Source organism: Thunnus maccoyii, chromosome 15, assembly GCF_910596095.1.
Source record: "Thunnus maccoyii chromosome 15, fThuMac1.1, whole genome shotgun sequence".
In the NCBI taxonomy this organism is placed as follows: domain Eukaryota; kingdom Metazoa; phylum Chordata; class Actinopteri; order Scombriformes; family Scombridae; genus Thunnus; species Thunnus maccoyii.
Window position 1 is genome coordinate 8,080,714 of NC_056547.1, and position 21,064 is coordinate 8,101,777.

The following is a 21,064-nucleotide window of genomic DNA, read 5'->3' on the forward strand; positions in this document are numbered from 1 at the left end:
TCTCTCTTTTCCTTTACAGACTCCCTCCTCTTTTCTCCCGCTCCAAATTAAAATTCTGACACTCTCTCTTTCACTATTTGTTTTACACTCCCCCCCCGTCCCCCCGTCCCCCTTTTATATCCAGTGTCAGTGTTTCTCACCCCCACCGCCATTGCTTTTTGCTCGCCTTTTATAACCATAGAAACAGAGGAGACCACGTCGCCATGGCAACAGGGGAATAGACAGGGGACTTGGGCCGAGGCTTCCTTTCAGCTGCCTGTGGAGAAATGTGGAAGGAAGAGCAGCAGGCAGGACGGCGGACGCCTAAGTTACATGCTGGCATTGACGTCTGGGGTCCTGATGTTCACGTGCATAAATGAACGCACGGTCTGACACGCGCACACGCACACACTCACACACACACACACACACACACACACACACACTCTCACACACACACACACACACACACACACACACAGAGATATAGATCATAAACACTTTGTTCTGTGCTGCTGTCGTCTCGTTTCCAGTTATCCAGTTTGGTTTCTTGTCATTTTAAGAATCTTTTGGTTTTTTTGCTTTAAATCTTTCTTTAAATTGTTGTAAATAATCTCAACATTTGTTTTGTTTTGTTTTAGTTTAGTTGTCGGTTTTGTTCTCACTCTTCTCTTCTTATTCCCTTTTTAAAAACCTTTTTTTAAATTTAATTGTTTAGTCTGCGTCCTCGCTTCTGTCTTTTCTCTTGCAGTTATAAATATACACACACTCATACACATAAACTTCTGTGCCCTGCGCAGACGTTCTTGGCAGCAATAACTGTCTTGCATAATTATAATAATTATCACAATTGTTATTATTACATCCATAGATTTTTCTATTATAGTTTTACTTTTTGTCTTGTTTTTTTTGTTTGTGTGGTTCTTGTCATTTGTGTCCTTGCTTCATGTTTCTACCTCTGTCTGTGTTTATGTACTGTCACTTTGCACCAATAAAATATATAATAATAAAAAAACAAATCATCTAAATTTACACAATTTTCTGTCCTGACCACTTCCTTTCTGCTCTCACTGCAAATAACCAAACTAAACAAACCTATACATACAGAAATACACTTTACAGATGTCCATATGTGCTTAACTATGACATCTCTCCTTGCAGGCCTCTTTCTTACTAGAATTCATAATTCCAGAGGTGAATAGTGAAACTCTTGTTCACATAAACAGAAAAACCAGCAGCTGTTGGGAAGTTTCATTGACATTCATGCACAGCGGGCAGGCTGAGCGGACCAGAGAGGCTGAATAACGGAGTCAGGACAGCAGCGTCTCTCTTTATCCTCAAAATTCATCTCTCTCACAAAGCACCTTGTGTTTCCCCTCTTTCTCTTTCCATTACTTCTGCTTGATCTTACTTAAGTCTTGTAAGAAAGCAACTTTCCCTCTTCTTGCTTCTATTTCAGTTCTTTCTCTAACAAAAATAAATATTCTAGTCAGAGCAGATCTTTTTGTCCTCTTATTTTTGGATTCTTGCTCTCTGTATTACTCATGGCTTCTTTAAACTTTTCTAACCAATAAGTGCTGCTGTTTACGTCTGTAACTGGACTGTTTATCATGTAGCCTATTGGCACAAGTGGCATAATGTATTCATTTTTCACATTCCAGCCTTTGCCTGAATGGAAATTGAGGTCAATGTAAACACACAGTCCATATTATGTAAAATGTAATATCATCACAATAGCCTTCACGCCTGGGTGAGCACCGGACACGCCTGGGAAATACTGGATGTTACCAGAGACATGAGCTAATGTTGCATCGCTCTGAGCTTACAGAGTGAATTTGGCAGCATCGCAGACTCCTGCTTTGCTATTAATGTCAAACCCAAAGAGAGGAGAAGAATTTAATCATATCGATCAACATATATATATATAAAAATCTGAAGTTCATTTAAACTGTTTGAATAGAAACATTTTATCTAGACTATAAAAAAATGTCATTTTCTTCTGTTTGCTTCCCCAAAAAAGACTTTTACTGTGCAAATTTCAAGAAATTACAATATTTCTGATTTTGAAAACACACAGAGGTGAAGACCAGTGTGAACTTCAGCACAAGTTCTCTCACAGCTCTTCTCATATTTATGCAATGCTTTACTCACTAAACATTTGCAGCTATGTTGCCTTCATCAGAGTTTCATTATATACAGTCTATCAACTAGTCATGTGACTATATAAGAGAAATTATAGAACAACATAGCAATTTCTGCTTTTAACCAAATTTTTCAAAACTGAATGGTCAAAGCTCATCCATTTCTTAATAACAATGATTAAGAATGAATAATAAAGGAAATCTAAAGGTGACCTCAACACATTCCTCCTTTAAATGGAATTAATATTATTCTCAAAGTCCAAATTTTGCATACAAAGAACTTTATTATGAAGTAAACAGCCGACTGTCCCGGTGCCCCAGATCCACTGTGGGCACCTGTAAATTACTAGATCAGCTGAAATGACCAGGACCTTCATCTTCATCTGTTGTAGAAGGGCCTTGTGTAAAAACATGGTGCACATTACTAAATAAACCTGTTTTATTTGTTTACTTAGCACACAGGATACATGCGCAATTCACAGAGCAGTAATGGTGATGAGGGGTTGTCAGTATAATAATAATCATCATCTTTATTTATGTAGCACCTTTCTTAACAAGGTTACAAAATGCTGCACAAGTCAAATCACTAACAAAGAACATCAATCAAACAATATGAGCCCAGAGCTCATTTTTGCCCTGCAAATGGGTTTAGACAGAAATCATCAAATCTAATTGCTCATTTAACCCTCTGAGGCTTAAACCCACAGACATTTGGGGGATGAAACATGGCATAATGGAGAAGAGTTGTGAAATTATAAATCAGTTTGTAAGAGCAGGTGCTGCTTGTTGCATTCTCCCTAAAGAAATGTTTCATAATGAGTCTAGAGAGTCTGTATCACACTGCACACACATAGTATAGTATTGGCTCTACAAATCAGCAGCGTTCAGAGATGTTTGTTAGGTGAGTGTAGAGTAGATTTCCCACAGCAGAATATTGGCAGTGTTATAAAGGCGTCATCTGTGTTTAAACCCCTGGGTGGTTTGTGACGGCGCCAACGTCAACTCAGCTGCTACCTGCTGCTGTCAGAACCGAATAATCTCTACACAAAGTCTGACTCGCTGACTCAGCCCAAAGGTGCTGCCAGGAAAACACCCTAATTGTCCGTTTTAATAATCACACATAATAGTTCTTAATGTTTTTATTCTCTCACGCTTTCAGAATTGCCCTCTGTTATGTTTTTACCTAACCCGACCCACACACACACACACTTTCACACATAAAACCACTTGGCGTCCAAACGTCAGCACAGCTGTTAATTTCCACTACATGCCACATTTCGATCCAGAAGACATTAAAAAAGAGGAGTGGAAAAATTTAGCTGTTTGTCTCACAGAGCGTTCATTAGAAACATATCATATGAGGTCATTTGGATCGACTCCATCATATCTGCCGGCAGCCATGACAGATGGAGAAAACCTGACCTAAAAATTTTAAGATGTACAATTCAACAAAAACTAAATCTGTTCGTTTTCTTTTATCATTTCTGCTGTAAAGAGATTTTCCTCTTTTATCTTATGTGCTTACTTTAAAAAGACCAACTCGGTGGAGGACGGCAATAGTGAAGGTGAAACTAATGTCGAAACATTTTGTGCTGAGAGATTACTGTATGTGCTCAGTGAGAAAAGATGACCACAGCACATCAAAGTGACGCCAGCCCTCTTTATCTGGACTCCAGCATGGTAACTGATTCCACATCACCGCTCAGATCTGGTTGTAACTAATCTTTCACATGTAAACAGTTAAGAGTGAAGTAAAGTTGTTTTTTTTTCTGATCATCACATACTGATGTCAGAAAGAGAGTTGTGTGTCCTTTTAAATGTTAAAGGACAGGTTCATAAAGTCCTCTTGCTCATACTGACCATTAAGAGACCAGTTCATAAGGCGCTTTCAATGTAAGTGATGGGGGACAAAATCCACAGTCCTTCTTTTGTGCAATATCGTATTAAAAGTTTATTTGAAGCTAATATGAAGCTTCAGCCGTCCAAATTAGTGAAATCAAGTCATCATCTTTCAAAGTTACAGTCTTTTTAGTGCCAAATTCCTCATTTTTGTTACTATTCATCCACTGCAGCTGATCAGGAAAACACTGAGAAGGAATTTCTTACTAAAAAGACTAACTATGGAAGATATCCACTTTCTGGCCAACTCAGACACCTGAAATCTCATTTTATCTTCAAATAAACCTTCAAATTGTGAACTGTGGATTTTGGTCCCCATCACTTACATCATAAACATGTTTGGAGAGGATCTTCTAATGGTCAGTATGAACAGGAGGAATGATTACAGAGAGCAAAACCTGTTTCAATGTTCATTTGGGCTCCTGATTGTTGTTTTAAGACAGATTATTAAAAATTGTGAACCTGTCCTTTAAGCCAATTCTATTTTTGGTAATACTCTCAGGTTGCTTTACAGTTGTTTTGTTGTTTTGTGTTTTTCTCTGCAAGTGTTCAGCTTAGTTTTCACGTTTCACATTATGTAGAACATTTACTGATTTTTTTTAACCATGAAGCTGCCCTTTTTTTAAGTCTCTTTCCTTTCATCTATTATTATCCCTCTTTCAGACTCGGTGCATGTGAGTGCATGTGTAAATGTGTGCACATGTGACCGTCTCTCTTTTACACACAAACATGCAGTTCTACAAATATGTACACACACTCTCCTCCTTCCGCTCCTGTATTGACACGTACGTTTGTCACTTTTACTCTCGTCATCGTCCGTGCGCATCAGTTGATCTTTTTTTCTTTGTTTCTGGAGCCATGATAATCACCACGGAACAGCCTGCCTGCTTCCTTAAAGAGATAAACTTATTTATTAGAACTTATTATGTATTTAAAATGATTTGTATTCATATAGCAACACTTCTTGTATTCACACTAACACAAAAACAATTAATCAGACACACACATACATGAGTTCTTTACACAGAAATTCTCTGTGTTCTGTACAAAATTAGGTCAAATTAAAGGTGCAGTGTGTAGAATTTAGTGGCATCTAGCAGAACAGACTTGGCAGAAATGGAATATAATATTCATAATTATGTTTTCATTATTGTATAATCACCTGACAATAAGAATTGTTGTGTTTTCATTACCTTAGAATGAGCCCTTTATATCTACACAGGAAGCAGGTCCTCTTCCATGGAGGCTGCCATGTTGCACCGCCATGTTTCTACAGTAGCCCAGAAGGGACAAACCAAACACTGGCTCTAGAGAGGACCTTTCGCATTTTTCGCAAGTTTTGTGGCCACTGTAGGTTCTCCTACATGCTTGGAAGTGGGGGGGGGGGGGGGGGGATTCAGCTGGTTGCAATGTGCAACCTCACCACTAGATGCCACTAAATCCTACACACTAGTCCTTGAAATCAAAAATGAAGTCCTGTAGCTGCCCCTCTGTTTCAACAGCCAATGTCTTGGCTCACAGAAACTGTAAATCTTCCCTCCGAAGATTTACAGACAGATTTGGGGAAAAGACGAGACTCAGCTGAAAGCTCCTCTTAAACCAGCTGTAAATGCCACTGATTGTAAAACCAGATATCTCCCAAAAACACCACACAAGCTTCTCTTGTGAACGGACACAGAAGCTTAGAGACTCTAAAACATTAATGCTGTAAGTCTGGTGGCGTCTGCCAACTGGAAATGTTTCCAATGCAGAAATGTCATTCATCAACGTGTGCAGTATAAGAGCATTAACATACACATACAAACACAATACACACAAAACTCTCTCTCCCTCTCTCTCATCTCTGCAGTGACATCATCCCCTTCACCCTGTCCTGACCTACATGCTGTTTCCCTTTCTATAAAGTAGGCTTTTACTATCCTGTCATTGCCTCACCACTTCAACTCTCCAACCCCCATCACTTCTCACAAAACTGACATTTACAGTCTGCTGCAAGCTTATAACTAAATAAACGAACAAAAACTTGCACATAAAACAAATGGACAGGAGGATGAGGATGCTATTGAACTATTTGCTGATCATTTCCAGCTGATAGTGTGTAATGTGGATAAAGTCTTCTGTTTATTAGAAGGTATACAGTATATTTTATCACAATATCAGAATACAGTATACACTACTGTTGGGATATATGCATTTTCTTAAAACTCAATTGAGAAACTGTTTATGGACAAAAATAACAGATGGGAACTATGGTAATTAGTTTTTTAAAATATTATTATTATATTGTTTATTTAAAAAACTGGAGAAAATGTATCACTGCTGTTTGTCTTACCAATCTTCAACAGACAGGTAAAAACAAACTTTTCTTGATATTTTTATAGAATAGCAGCTGCAGCTGAGCAGTGCTGTTGGTTGGCTGTAATGTTGGTGATCTAAGTGTTTGCATCGACTGAAAGCTCTTCAACAGAGGTATAACTACTATGTATGCTGAGGATGCTGCAGACATCCAGCCACTGATGTGCATTTATGTGTAAAAGCTGTAAATAATAAGCACAATTATGACATATTGCTTGAATCTATGTGAGCTGAAAAAGCCTCAGATTATATGATGCACAGCACTAAACCCACTTTTATATCATTTATCTCAATTATCAAGATGGAATCCCCGCCTCTACTAAAAGAGAGGAAGCTGTTAGCGTGCTACCAGTGTCTCATTACGCGAGCAGGGGAACCCTGGTTTCTCCAGAGGACTGACTAACCTACATTTCTCCTCCATCTTCTGTTACTACGAGTAAGAGAGGAGAAAAGAGAGAGAGAGGGAGGACATTCATCCTGTGGCAGGACAGGAAGAGAGAGTGAGGTGAACGTAGCTAATCTTTAACTCTGACATCTGAGTCTATGGATGCACTTGATAAAACCGCTTCAGGGTTAATTTCTCCTGTTATTAACACTGTTTGTACACGATGACTATAACTCAGATGCATGTGTTATATGGCATACTATTACTCTAATTTTAGGTTGCCTTTTTAACATTGGCCAATAGCAACAGATGAAACTGGGTTTTTATGCAAACTCACAGTTCTTTTTTTATGTTGATTAACAAGCATCTCTGTCAAATAAATAAATAAAATGACATTTACTAGATTTCATGTCTCAGTGTTCTAAACATGAGCCCCAAAGGTGGAGAAAAAGAAAAAGAAAACACAAATATTCACCCTGTTTTGACATTTACGAACCATCACTCAAAAAATCTTAATAACAACGTTGAATTTGAGCCTTACAGGACTTTCAATAGCAATTATAGACATATTTATCCCAACAACATATTTCTGCTAAACTATAAGATGTCATCTCCTCTCATCTTCTGTGACATTTACTGAATGTGGAATTTTAATAAGACGTGTCATTTTCTAGCATGTGAGCCTTTAAGCACAACCAGAAGGAATTAAAAGATCAGCGTCCAAGAAAATGTCAGCAAATGAGAACCGAGTGGACAAATTCTGTAACTTTGGCTCAATGCTTGAAAAAATTTCAAGACATCTGATTATAAAATGACTAATAGTTTGGAAGTCCTCTGTAAGAAATGTTTGAAGTAACAAATCAAATATCATTTTTTATCATTTTTGGATACAGATCCTTCATTAAACCTCATCAGTTTTATTCTGTGTTATTCAAATCACGCACGAATTCCCTCTTTACATCTGACATCTGAATATTCTTCTCTCCACATCTCACATTCACTATTTGGGGTGAGCAGAAAGTCATCAGTCAATCACAGGGAGGTGAGGTTTTTTAAAGTTTACTGGAAAAAACTGATGAGTATTTCAATCAATTGTTTTTTCTTCAGTATGATTTCACAAAATACCACAAGAGTCAATGTCCATTACAGACGCTTTCACTGTGGGTTTGAGGTTGCTGACAAGACACTGAGATATCATTTTTCTTATTATGATAGATGTTTATATGACATTACATTCATTTGGCAGGCTCTTCTTGCTCAAGAGCAATTCAACATGTGGAAAGGAGAAACAGGGCAAGAAGGAAACATCAGTTTTCATGACAGATTTAGCATAAATCCAGTGTTTTCATGAACTGACCACTGAGCACACTCACTCTTTTCAAGCAACATCCTGCTCCACATTCACACTTTTACACACATGCACCATTGGAAGCTTCTCAGAACAACCACAGTCCTCTTGATGTTGAGTATTTCTCCTCAACAGTTGTTGCCTTGCTCTAAGGACCACTGAAAGTATGTAAACACAGCAGGAGTGTGTGATTCGGGAACCCTCAGCGGTCTGGTTTCTCTCTTACCTGCAACACGAACGACCGCCCTCTCTGCGGGGTCCAGCACTGAGTCCTGGCTCTTCCTCTTCCTCCTCTCATGCTTGGACAGGTTCCATGGCAACGTGTCTCCTGGGGGCCCCACAAGTCCGGAGGGGCATGGGGACAATGACCCCCCTGAACGCTCGCTACGGAAGGACGGCTCGCTGACGCAGGAGCGCTCGCTCAGAGTATCATCATCTGACGACTCCATCTCACTTTAGGGCTGCAGGAAGGAGAGGGTTGAGGAAGAGGAAGGAGAGGAAGAATAGAAGGAGGGATGGATGGTGGAGTGAGGGATGTAGAGCAGGAGGGGGAAGGGAAAGAAATAAGGTCAAAAGAGTGGAGGAGGAAAGACGGGAGCAGAAGAATTGTGGGAGAGAGAGAGAAGAAGGAGCTTTAGAGAAAGTGGAGCTGTATAATTCATCGCTGCCTTACAGTGTGATCACGCATCATGAATGATGCAAAGTTTCAACGTAACAGCAATGAAACAACAGTAATACAATAATGCAGCGATCAGGATACTGAAAGAGAGGAAGAGGAAGAAACAACTGGGTTAAACTAGTCGTCGTGTCTAGACAACAGTTAAAGAGTTCAGGAGGCTACAATGATGGCAGCCTGGAGGAGGAAACAACTGCTCTGAGGAAAAGATGAAAGCAGAAAGCACGAGACACGAAGATGATTACTGAGGCCTGCTGGAGGACTGATGATGTGTGAACTAAGATGAGAAGACATGAATGAAATTCCACCCCAAAATGAATTAGCTAAACAAATCTTAGCCTATAATATATGAACATTTTTGTTGATTATTAATTAATAATTATTATATTCCTGATTTATAAAATTCCCCACTAGTTGGTCCATTAGGATTCTTCAGAGAATCATCTGCATACTGGCCTATTCCCTAAATTCCCTAAAAATCCTTAAGTACATTTTTTAGCCGTGCTAGCAGCATAGCGGTCGATCAGAGTGAAATATCTCAACAACTATTGGATGGATTGTCATGAAATTTGGTACAGATATCCAAGGTCCCCAGAGGATGAATACTTAAGACTTTGTTGAAATGGCTGACCTGACTTTTTTATCTTTTTATCCAATACTTCCAGTATGCTAACACAAACACACTAAAGTAAGATGGTGAACATGTTAAACATAAACCGCTAAACATCCAGTAATTGTCATTGTGAGCATGTTAGCACTTAAACACTACCATTTAGCTCAAAGCAAACACAACATCACAGAGCTGTGAGTGTGACTGTGGTCCTTCTTGTTTTCTATAATAAAATTTTGTTCTAAATCAAGTTTAAATTTACCACCAATTCCTTTAAAGTGTAAAGTTACACACCTAATAAATATTTTACTCTCAATATAACTTCTAGCATAAAAAGATATATCTTAGATGTATTAAAACCAGATAATTATGCTCACAAATAGTGACTTTCTGAAAGCTTCAGTGTACTGTGTTATGCAGTTATACAGTGATACAGTACATGGACACACATTCACAAACATCATAAAAGCACACACACACTAAGGCCTAACAAAAAAGTTTTTTAAAAAAAGCTCAGAGCTGATTAATTGATCACATGTATGATGCTAGTTGTGATTGAGGAAAGACAGCTCAGCGCTCCGATGGAAAAGAGGAATTTCTTCGCAGTAACTGTTCAGTAGAGTTGGACTGAGATGAGGAAAGACTAAAGAGAGGAGATAAGATTTCAAAGCTTCTCTAGTATTTCTATTTTTAAAGAAAGTCAATATGCCAGTAAGACAGGAGAGAGCTTTCTTTTCTTTCTTCGTCTCACTTTCACCCACTGCTCTTTCTCTCTCTTCCTTCTTTCTCCCCTTTTATATCACTCTATCTGTTGCTCATCCATCTTTACACGGACTGTCTCTTTAATTTGAATCCTGCTTTATTGTCATTAAGTTTAAATTCAATACATATTGATTATAATGAGGAAAAGTGTGAAACAGTAAATATGTGTTGTAAGCATGAGTCAGTGTGTGTGTGTGTGTGTGTGTGTGTGTGTGTGTGTGTGTGTGTGTGTGTGTGTGTGTGTGGACCCCGGGGACCTGATGCTCTGTTCTGTCTGTCACAGAATCAGTAAATCAATACCTCCAACCTCAGCACACCAGTGTCCTGTGAAAATGAATTGGCTTTATTGGCTCTAATATTGGAGCTCCACAAAGTGTCCCAGCAGTTCAGCAGGTTGGTGAGCGTCTGCTGTGCTTTGGTTTTAATTTGACTCACAGACTTTTTAGCACGTTTTACTATAAAATTTAAATACACTTTAACTGCTAATCATTTTGTAAACTATGCTTTAAAACTCAGAATCAAAGTCATCTGTGTCAGTTACAAGGTAAATAATACCAACTTTTCCATTCAATCTGGAATTACAACTGCATTACCAGAATATAAAAGCAAACAAAATGTTCAGTGTGTTGGATTATACGACTAAAGCAAGTTTAGAGAGTTTGCTAATTGATATTCAAAGCTTATGGAAATCAATGGAGGCTGTGTGGAAGACAGGAAATATACACAAAGAGTCTGCAGCCATGTTAGCAGCTCTGAGAGCCTGCAGGCACAGTGTTGCTTTGAGCTATATGCTGTTTATCAGGTAATATTTACCATGTTTACCATCTCACTTTTCTTGTTAGCATGCTAACATTTGGGATTTTGATGCCATTAGTTTTGCAGGTTTTTGGTCATAAACCAAAGCATTAGACAAACGGAAATTTTGACCTGAAGACGATACTAGATGAAAAGTTAAGGTATCACAAGTTGTTTATAGTTATTCTGAGGGGGGCATGGATATACCAATATATCAAATTAAATGGCAGGCAATTCAATAGTTGCAGAGACATTTCACTAAAACCAACCAATGGATCACCAAAGTCAGTGGGATCCATCATATGGGAACCATGAATGACTGTACAAACTTTGTACTAGTCCATCCAAGAGTTGTTTAGATATTTAAGTCTGGACCAACTGTCTGACGCTGCCAGTCCTAGAGCCACGTCAGCCGTGTGACTAAAAATATGAAACTCTACAGCATAAATTCAAAAACGGTCAGCCATAGTGTGCAGACAATTTGTATTTCAGGAGCCAAAACTTAACAACAATCAGGGCAAGACAAACATCCTCTATCACTGTAAACAAGTTCAAAGAAAACTAAAATCCCTCTTCAGCATCCAAACTGCAGGAGTAACTGATTTCCTCGCTTCTCCTTTATCTTCACTGTCTTCAGATTAAAAACAGGGAGACTCTCTCGGATGTAGCAGCTCCAGGTAACAACACGTATCTGTAAAACAACCTGATTTTGACATCTCAGGTTGCTGAGATGCAACGTATCTAATTTCAAATGATCAGTTTCTTAAAACAAAGCGAAACAAGGGAGATTATTGTTTTGTCTGCAACACAAAGGTTAAAGGTTGCGAGAAAGTCTGACATTAATGACAATAGAAGCACGTTGATCACTCAGGCTGGTCAAAAATTATATATTTGAATATCCAGAATGGATGCCAAAATCATTAAGAGAACGTACTTATAGGTACTTATCAGAACTTACAGGTTTTAATTGTCAAAGTAGAAATATTTTTGAGTATTTGTATTTGTCTTGGGTTTTCTTTGTTGGATAATTGCCAAATATTTATCTATGTGTCACAATTAATCCAGTTACAATTAAAAACCGTTACTCCTGCTTCTGAGAAACTCCTCTCAGCAAACAAACCGTGTGTTTTTACTGACCGACTAACTTCTGCTGGCTGCCAAAGAAACAGCACTTCTGTCTTTTTTCCCCCCCGAGGCTGCAGCAGACTAAACTGTGTAGTGACCTGAGCGGTGGTCACAGGGTGGGAATGTTTCTGTGTCCGATGTGTGAGTCCAACACAACGGCAGGGATTTCCATCTGGGTTAGTGCTGCCAAAAAATCCTCCTCCTCCTCCTCCTTCTCCTCCTCCTCCTCCTCCTCCTCCTCCTCCTCCCGCTGCTGGCCCCTGGCTAGACCGCTGGCAAAGCCCCACTTCCTGAATCCCCGTCTCCACAGCAACGCTTCTAGGAAGAGGTTAAAGCCTTCCCAGAATTCTCTGCGGTTCTCTGGTGTATGGTTGTGTGTTTCAGTCTCTCGGTTCTTGTGGTTGTGTTTCTGCGTGTGTGTGTGTGTGTGTGTGTGTGTGTGTATAAGTCAGTTTCCCTGCTGCTTGCTCACAGTGAGTCAGTGCCACTGCAACTAGCGGTTTTATAAATAGGGCCCGAATGGAAGCTTCAAAGCCACACCGTGTTATTACAGCTCTGTGAGGGGAAAATTAGACCTCTGAAGAAATAAAAAAAAAAAAAACTACCAGCAGAAACACTGGTGAAGGAGTGTGAGACAAAGTGAGATCACTTCCTTTCACTTCTTCGAAACCCCTGACAATGTGTTTTCTCTGAAATTATTTTTATTGGCCTACAAGATATCAGAAAACTCTAAAAAATGCAGATGCCATTTTTTTTATACTTGACGTCTTTAAATTGCTTGTTTTGTCAGGCGAGGAGATTAAGTGTATTATCATAGAGTGAGTTTACTGGTGCACTAGTATCCTGGTTATGTTTTGCCCATGTAAACACCTTCTCCCAGTTCTGAGAAACCTGGATATGCTACCTGGAGTGTTCTAATAGAAACCAGGATACTGTTTCACGTAAACACCTCATCCAGGTTTTTGAACAGTCTTCGATGGTACAGAAGATAGCGGCTGAGACGGTGAGAAATCGAGACACGACTGATGATTAGAAGCCTGGATACTGTTAGAATTGTGTAAACAGGGATATGAATAACCAGGTTTCTCATCTTCCATGTAAACACCATATCCCTAATATGATCAAAACAAGGATATTAGTGTGCATGTAAACGAACTTATTGAAAACAAAGACGACCATTCACATTTTAGAAGCAAGTACAAGTAGATTCTGGTCATTTTTAATTGACAAAATTACTTAAGCTAATTAATTTTCTGTCCATCCATTAATTGACTAACCGGCTACTTGTTTTAGTGCTCAAATTATTATTATTTTTTCTAATATTATTATTTTTTCAATCTTTTAGTTAGACTTATTTCTTCGCCTGGTTTCAGCCTTATTTATTTTTACTGACTAGGTGATTATTTTCATTTTCAGGTAAAACTTTTGTTAGTTTTTAAATTAATTGTTTAATCTGTACTATGTAACAAAATTGTGAAAAAATGTCTTCTGCTTATTTTGTCCAACAGTCAAAAACGTAAAGATATTCAATTTATAATTTTATAAAATGCCAAAAGGTGCAAATCCTCAAATTTGAAAGGTTGGAATTGGTGAATATTTCATTTTTTTGCTGGATAAATGACTTAAATGATTAATTTATTATCAAAACCATTGTTCATTACTTTTTCTGTCAGCCAAGTACTCAACTAAGACTTAGTATTGAACTCGTTGACTTATATTCAGCACACAAAAATGAAGATATACTGTATACAAGCCAGCATGCAACAGCTCTTACACACACACACACACACACACACACACACACACACATATCCATGCCGGGATCTTGGCCGCTGCCTCTTCCTCTGACAGCGTGCAGTGGCTGAATCAGACCATGCAGGGATGCTGGATGTTTGTCTGGCCTGATTTATAACTCACAATCCAGGGTTTGCATTCACACTGTTTGCTCCCACAGTTTAGCCTGAGTGTGAGGAGAAAAAGCGCAGGAGTGACATGAAACAGATGGAGACTTTGACAGAGATGTAGCGGTAGCAGTTAGAAATCCAGGCAACGGAGTATGAAAGAGGAAGAGAGAGAAAAAAAACAAAAAGAAGGTCAGGACAGAGACAGAGAAAGAGAAAACCAGACATTTGAAGAGTAACGGCCATAACTGCCAGTGCATGTCTTTGTGTCATTCCAGAGCAGCATTCCTGCACTCCAACAGCCACTGATAGGAGTTTCACTGACATTCATGCTCAACCGACAGACATAATGCTCAATTCTGCATCATAAACCCCTAGCTGAGCTACCTGAGCAGAAAACTTATGTGATATACAGATGTTATTACACAGTGTACATCCAGAACTGGTGTTAAACCAAAATCTGTGACCCTTCAGATTCTGTGACAGCAATAAATGGACTAACTGGTCCTATTGACTGGTCAGGTGTTATGGTTCAACAGAACTATTGGCACCCAGTTTCTGCTATTACGAGTATGAAAATTTGTGACTATTTGAATTCTAACAAGGCACCATTTTTGGTAACAGTTCTAAAAAATAATATACGAGATCATTACATAACACTTTCCAGTGGTACTAAAGCCGAAATTCCTACTCAGGTCACAGAATCTTATGATTCAACATTTTGGGAAATGCACGTATTCACTTAACCAGGAAGTGATTAGCCTAGCTTAGCATAAAGAATAGAAGGAAGGGGAAACAGCTAGCTTGACTCACTCCAAAGTTCAACAAATACACTTTCCAACAGCTCTAAAGCTCATTAATTAACATAACATCTCAGTTTTTAATCCGACCACAAACAGAAAAGATTTCTCGGACGCACACAGAGACTTTGTCTTAACGTCTTGTTACTACTAACTCAAACAGTTTCAGCACATAACTCTCTGTAAACCACAATTTTCCTATTTGGATTTTTTTTTTCCATTTCTGTGTACGGACTAATCAAAGATATTTGGTCAGCATGGGTGCTGGTAGGTGTGCTTTTGATCTGATGGAGCCAAGCTAGCTGTTTCCAGTCTTTAAGTTAAGCTAAGCTAATAGCTAACTGTAGCTTCATATTTACAGTAAAGACATAAAAGTGGTATCAATCTTCTCATCTGACTATCAGCAAGAAGGAGTATGTAAGTGTATTTTCCAAAATTTCAAACTATTCCTTTAACTTGATTATCTAACATTACTTTATGCTTTTCTCTTTGACATCTTATTTTCCTCTAATCTTGCCTGGGTCACGTTTCTTTATCTTGAACTTTTAAATCACATACAGTATAAAGGTTTTGAATCTGCATTAACTGATATTATCACCCTTTAAGTTGATTTAGCGAACTTGTTTACACATCCAGCAGTTATGTGACAACAATATCATTAATTTGGCATCTTGTTTCTGTCCACCTGGCGAATGTAATAAGCTTGTTTTGATCCACATGAACTCCTGAGGGAGGTATTTGGCTTTTTAGCTGCTAAATGCTCCACCACGCTTAACAGCTAGTCGCTAACTGTGTCTGATTGGTGCTGGGCAGGTACTGTACTGTGTTTAAATGTGTTTTTTGGTGTAAACAGCTGCCTGCTGCGGATCTAAAACATAACTAATGAGAGCAAAGAGACTGAACCAAAACAGTAAAGCTGCAACAGATGAAGTAAATAAAACCAAAACATTTTGCTGAAAGATGCAAAAATGTTCCAAGGAGAACTGAAGAGTTACGTAATAATTCTCTGTGGGTTCATCACTATGAGGGACCCCTTTCAAATACAAGAAGTGAAGTGATTCATTGTTGATATAAATATATAGAGACGGGTGACAAATTAAAGAAAAAAACTGGTACAGGTCTGAATGCTTGACCCCTACAGTGAGGGGATCCAATGGCTCTGTTATGCTTTGGGGGTCATTTTGCTGGTATGGTTTGGGTCCACTTGTCCCTTTAGAGGGAAGGGTCACTGCTAATCAATACAAAGTTGTTCTGAGTCATCACCTTTATCCTATGATGAAACATTTCTATCCTGATGGGAGAGGTCTCTTCCAGGATGACAATGCTCCCATTCACAGGGCACGAGGGGTCACTGACTGGTTCAATGAGTATGAAAATGATGTGAATCATATGCTGTGACCTTCACAGTCACCAGACCTCAACCCAGTTGAACCACTATGGGATATTTTGGACTGACATGTTAGACAGCACTCTCCACCGCCATCATCATAACACCAAATGAGGGAATATCTTTTGGAAGAATGATGTTCATCCCTCCAGTAGAATTCAGAGACTTGTAGAATCAATGCCAAGGTGTACTGAAGCTGTTCTGGTGGTCCAACATCTTACTAAGACACTTTATGTTGGTTCTTTCCTTTAATTTGTCACCTGTCTGTGAATTAAAGCTGCTTTAAGCACAGTTATTACATTAGATATTTAAAAAAATATACGTTATTTAATCAGGAAGTCACACTGAGATTGAGATCTCATTTGCAAAGGAGACCTGAGTACAGAGCAAAAATATTGATAATGATAATAATGTTTATGGTAATAACATAGAAATACAACAATAAAATAGCAGAGATGTAAATATACATTCATATAGACAACATCAATAAATGCATCCTTGGTGTAGGTATAAAAAGTCACACCTAAAATCAATAAAACCTCTAACCAAATTTTTTGAATTGCTGTATCGATATCAGTGAATCAAGTTTCAGTCTACTCTGTAAATTATTCCAGACGAACGAGGCAAAATATCTGAAGGGTGTTTTTCCAAGATTAGTATTTACTGCAGCAACATATGTGTCATTAAAAGTGTAGATTGTAAGTTCAATATGTCCAGCTTCCCTTGAAACGCAGCTCCAAGCCATGATGAGTAACACACTGACTGAATGGATAAATAAACGGCGAGACTCGGCTCCCCCGCACACACACACGTGTACATACATCCATACACAGAAAGCATGCATATACTGTATAAACACACACACACACACGGACAAACCGGCCTGGCAATAATACTCACTACTCAGCATGAATGGACAGAGAGTGAGATGTAATTAAAGTGAGAGTGAAAGAAGAGCAGCAACACTGGAGGCAGAGTGAGACAGAATAAAAGAGACACACTGAAAAAAGACAGAAAAGTGTGTGTGCAGAGGTTAACAAATCACCAAGGACAAGATAAGAGTGAAGAACAAGAGGAGCAAACAGCCACAAAGGAGTCGGTGGTGCTGAGCTTTTATTAGAAAAATACAATCATGTGTCATCTTACACACACATACACTTATCAATAATTACAGCTCAGCGACGCCATAAAGAAAAACACAGTGGAGATAGGAAATCTCTGTGTCTCTCTGGGTGTTTTTTCTTATTCTTTCACTCATGATAAGATGCTGTGTGCATACAAAACAGCTGCAGGGAGAATAAACCGACACCAAGACTCTTGGCGAGACGGCAGACAGACAGAGCGAGGACGGAGGTGGCGGTTCAGGGTTTTACAAAGGAAAGCGAGATGATTTTATAATATGAAGATAATGCTGAAGTGATTAGTCTATTAGCAAATAAAGAGAAGATTATTTGATGGTTTCTATTATCAATTTAAGTCATCTATCAAGCAAAAATAACCAAACATTTGCTGGTTCTGTCTTCTCAAATAGGCAGATTTGCAGTTTTTCACAGTTTCATATAGTTGTTAATTAAATATCTTTTGATTTAAGACTGTTGGTCGGACAAAAAAAAAGCTATTTGAAGACGTCACTGTTCACTAATTACACTAATCTACAGACTAAACAATGAACTGATAAACCTGACAAATAGTTGTAGCCCTTCATGTAAACAAAAGAAGAGACTTTCCCCCTGTAATCATGACCTCTTTATCTGTTTCTGATGACAAACTGATTCAATTAACAAAAGAAAGAAGTGCCCTGTTTCAAAGAACATGATGTCATTTGTACAAAAAAGGGACTTCTGATTAAATTAGATTACAAACATGCCACATAACAACAGTGCACCTCTTTATCCCTGTAGCATCAGAGACACATTGGTGCTTTCCACCTCTATAACTACGGTAGTAAGGGGGTGTGTCTGTGGCCTGTGCAGGGGGGAAAAAATGGTATAATTTAGTCAGTACAGAATTGAAATGTAGTATACTGTAAAAAGGCTCTTTGTGGCTCATGTCAGATCGAGAGAACAGTAAGGCTGCTAGCTGAAGGTCCAACATAAGGCTGGATGGAAGAGTTTGACCATCTGGTACAAAGCGGCAGGAGGGAAGCCCTGAATCTCTCTCTCCCTCTCTCTCCGGCTGCACCTTACATGATATTACTGAGGTTTTCCAGACAGACAGACAGACAGAAAGCCTGCAGTGATGGAGCCCACTGGGATTCATATATACAGCAGGTGGAGGTGATGATGGAGGGTTTTTAATCTGGATATAATTGGCTGCAGGGATTGCACAGATCAATAAAGACAGCCTCTCAGGGGTGTGTGTGTGTTTGTGCACATGAAATAGAGCTATTACTGCAGCTACATGCATGTATGTCACCAGTCTTTTTTTTTTGTGCACGCATTCCTAGCTTTCCCTTTCTCTTTGAACGCGAGGAGGGGGGGTGGTGTTTGCATGAATGGACATCAGAAATGGAGACCAAAACGCGTTGTGCAGGCAGGCAGGCAGGCTGCAGACTGGAAGCACGGGGCTCTTTGTCCACACCGCCCTGCTTGGAGGCATAACACCAACTAATTACATTATCCATTTGTGACTGCTGACGAAGTGCAGTCTGTAGACTATGTATACTGCTGCTGCTGAGTCTCTCATTAGTGGGAAGAACCTCGGCAGCCTTCTCACGACCCAGAAACCCTCTCGGACTGACTGGCCGCTGGTGATTTCCAGCCCAGCCCTCCAGCTCAGAGAAATCACGAGCAATGTGTGGTTAGAAATTGGACGTTTTCAGGCAATAACACACTATGTTAGATTATTATAGTGAAACCACATACAGTACGTCTTTTAATGAATGTCAGTCAACGTAGAGCCACGATCAACATGTTATTGATACGGCAAAACGAGCAGAGACACACTATAATGCCCAGATCAGCATATTAATATCAATAAATGTTGGATTAGGTTACAACCCTAATTAAATATAATCCCTAAATTGATGTTGAAGTGTGTCTTTTGGGTTTAAAGTGAGAATAATATTCATTTTGGAGGTGGTTGTTGTCATTCTAATAATCCATAATCGTATTGATAAATAATTAATATCATCACCTGACTCGACAGGTGTTGATAATATGTGTGAGTGATGATTTCAGCATGCACTGCTAAGTAAAGAGTTGAAAACACCAGCTGGCTGCAGGGGCTCCGGAGCCGCTTACCTTCACCGGGCAGCAGCGGTCCTGCAATCCGAGCACAGAGCGAGGGAGGCCGGGGGGATGCTGCCGGCCGCTGCTCCCTCTCCTCCGGATGGAAGGAGCGACGGATGGATGGATGAAAGGGTGGATGTTTTCCGCTCCACCGATCGGGGGTTTCTGTCACCACGCTTCCTCCAAAAGCCGACACACACACACACACACACACAGCCAGAGATGAGATGAGGCTGGGAAGAACAGCAGGCAACGTGATCCTGAATGGTAATGGCTGTCCTATTCCTCCTCCTTTCCCCCTCTCTCCTCTCGCTCTTCTCCTCTCGCCTTCAACAAACCCCCCCAACCAGCCCTCCTCTCTCCACAACACAGACACACACACACAGACACACACACAAACACACACACTCACTCTCTCTTTCTCTTCAATAGGCAGTTTTCACAGCTCCGACACTTAACCCATGTCTATTGAGAGTGTTAAGTGTCGCGGAAATTGAAATTTCGGTTGCACTCCTGCGTCATCCGTGGCTCAGCAGCACAGCCAAACGCAGGCCGAGACGCACACTCAGACTCACACACTCATACACACTCTTTTTCTCAATTTTGAGTGGAAAAGGGGGGGGAAAAAGGGCGTTCACATTGGCATATTTGGAGCGGCTGCTCATTCACGTATATTTCAGGATTACATAAAAGAAGGAGCGCTGGATCTGATCTGCGCTTTCACATCACATGAGATAGTATTAATCTGGGTTTTTATAATCCCCCCCCCCCCCCCCCCCCCCCCCCCCAACACACACACATACACCAACTCATCCTCCTCCCCCTTCCTCAAACAGCTGGAGGAGGAGAGGGAGTAGCTAAAAAAGTAATTGATTACAGCTGGAGAGATAGAGTGGGGAGCCGCTCCCAATCAGCAGGGAGATGATCTGCCCAGTTTGGGCTGACTTACACATTTAACCAGAGTCCCAGACTACCAAGGGTGTACCGAGCTCCTTGTGTGCATGTTAATACATAAGTGTAAATTTATTATTTTAAGTGTAAATTGTATTATTCCTCCTGTCTTTGATATTTACACACCAAACAATTGATGATAGGTTGGATACAGGGCAAACACAGGGTGGATTTTAGTGATTTTGGGGCCCTGGGTGAAGCTAAGGTTGGGGCCTCCTGGATCTCAACGCCCACCTGTCCTTTCTTTGAAGCTGCTTTTATTAACAGTGGAAAAAATGTGTCACACATAGTGAGTAAACCCACGGGAAATCACCCGACTCCACAGTTCCTCTTAGCTTTATCAGTGTTTTTGCATCTTTAATCTCATTGTTTGGTTTTACAACCCACAGCTACACTAGCAGGGGTTTCCATCCAAATGTAGTGCAATCTTGCCAGAAACTCAGCAAAAGAAAATTCAATCCACTGCCTTTATATTAGTAGGTGAAGTTGGGTTGTTGAGATAAACAGCTGGTGGCCACTGCAGAATAAGAAGGCGCCAGTCAAAACCTCAATCAGTGAAAAACAACATAGAAAACATTATATTTATGTGTGTTTCATTCATTACTTTGAGGAGTATTACAGGCTCTTCATTGCACCACACAGATGTGATGGTTTCGTCTCTTCAGTAAGACATTTAAGTCACATGTTTCTTGTACATTGTGATTTATTTGCTGAGTCTGT

The 21,064-nt window shown here is 39.6% G+C and overlaps 1 protein-coding gene across 10 annotated transcripts in view; it reads right to left on the reverse strand.

Annotated features, from left to right (window-relative positions):
- Nucleotides 1-20,072, reverse strand: part of macf1a (microtubule actin crosslinking factor 1a) — a 236,795-nt gene extending 216,723 nt beyond the window's left edge. For 7 of the 10 annotated variants that reach the window (XM_042434975.1, XM_042434969.1, XM_042434982.1 and 4 more), the window contains exons 1-2: nucleotides 19,406-20,071; nucleotides 8,334-8,568 (exon numbers count right to left, since the gene is read on the reverse strand). In XM_042434975.1, the coding sequence (XP_042290909.1) occupies nucleotides 8,334-8,556 (223 nt within the window). In that variant the 5' untranslated portion in view covers nucleotides 8,557-8,568; nucleotides 19,406-20,071. Of the gene's footprint in view, nucleotides 1-8,333; nucleotides 8,569-19,405 lie in introns of all 10 variants that reach the window. The other 3 variants (XM_042434970.1, XM_042434973.1, XM_042434980.1) reach the window with 3 other exon arrangements.
- Nucleotides 20,073-21,064: the final 992 nt, after the last annotated feature.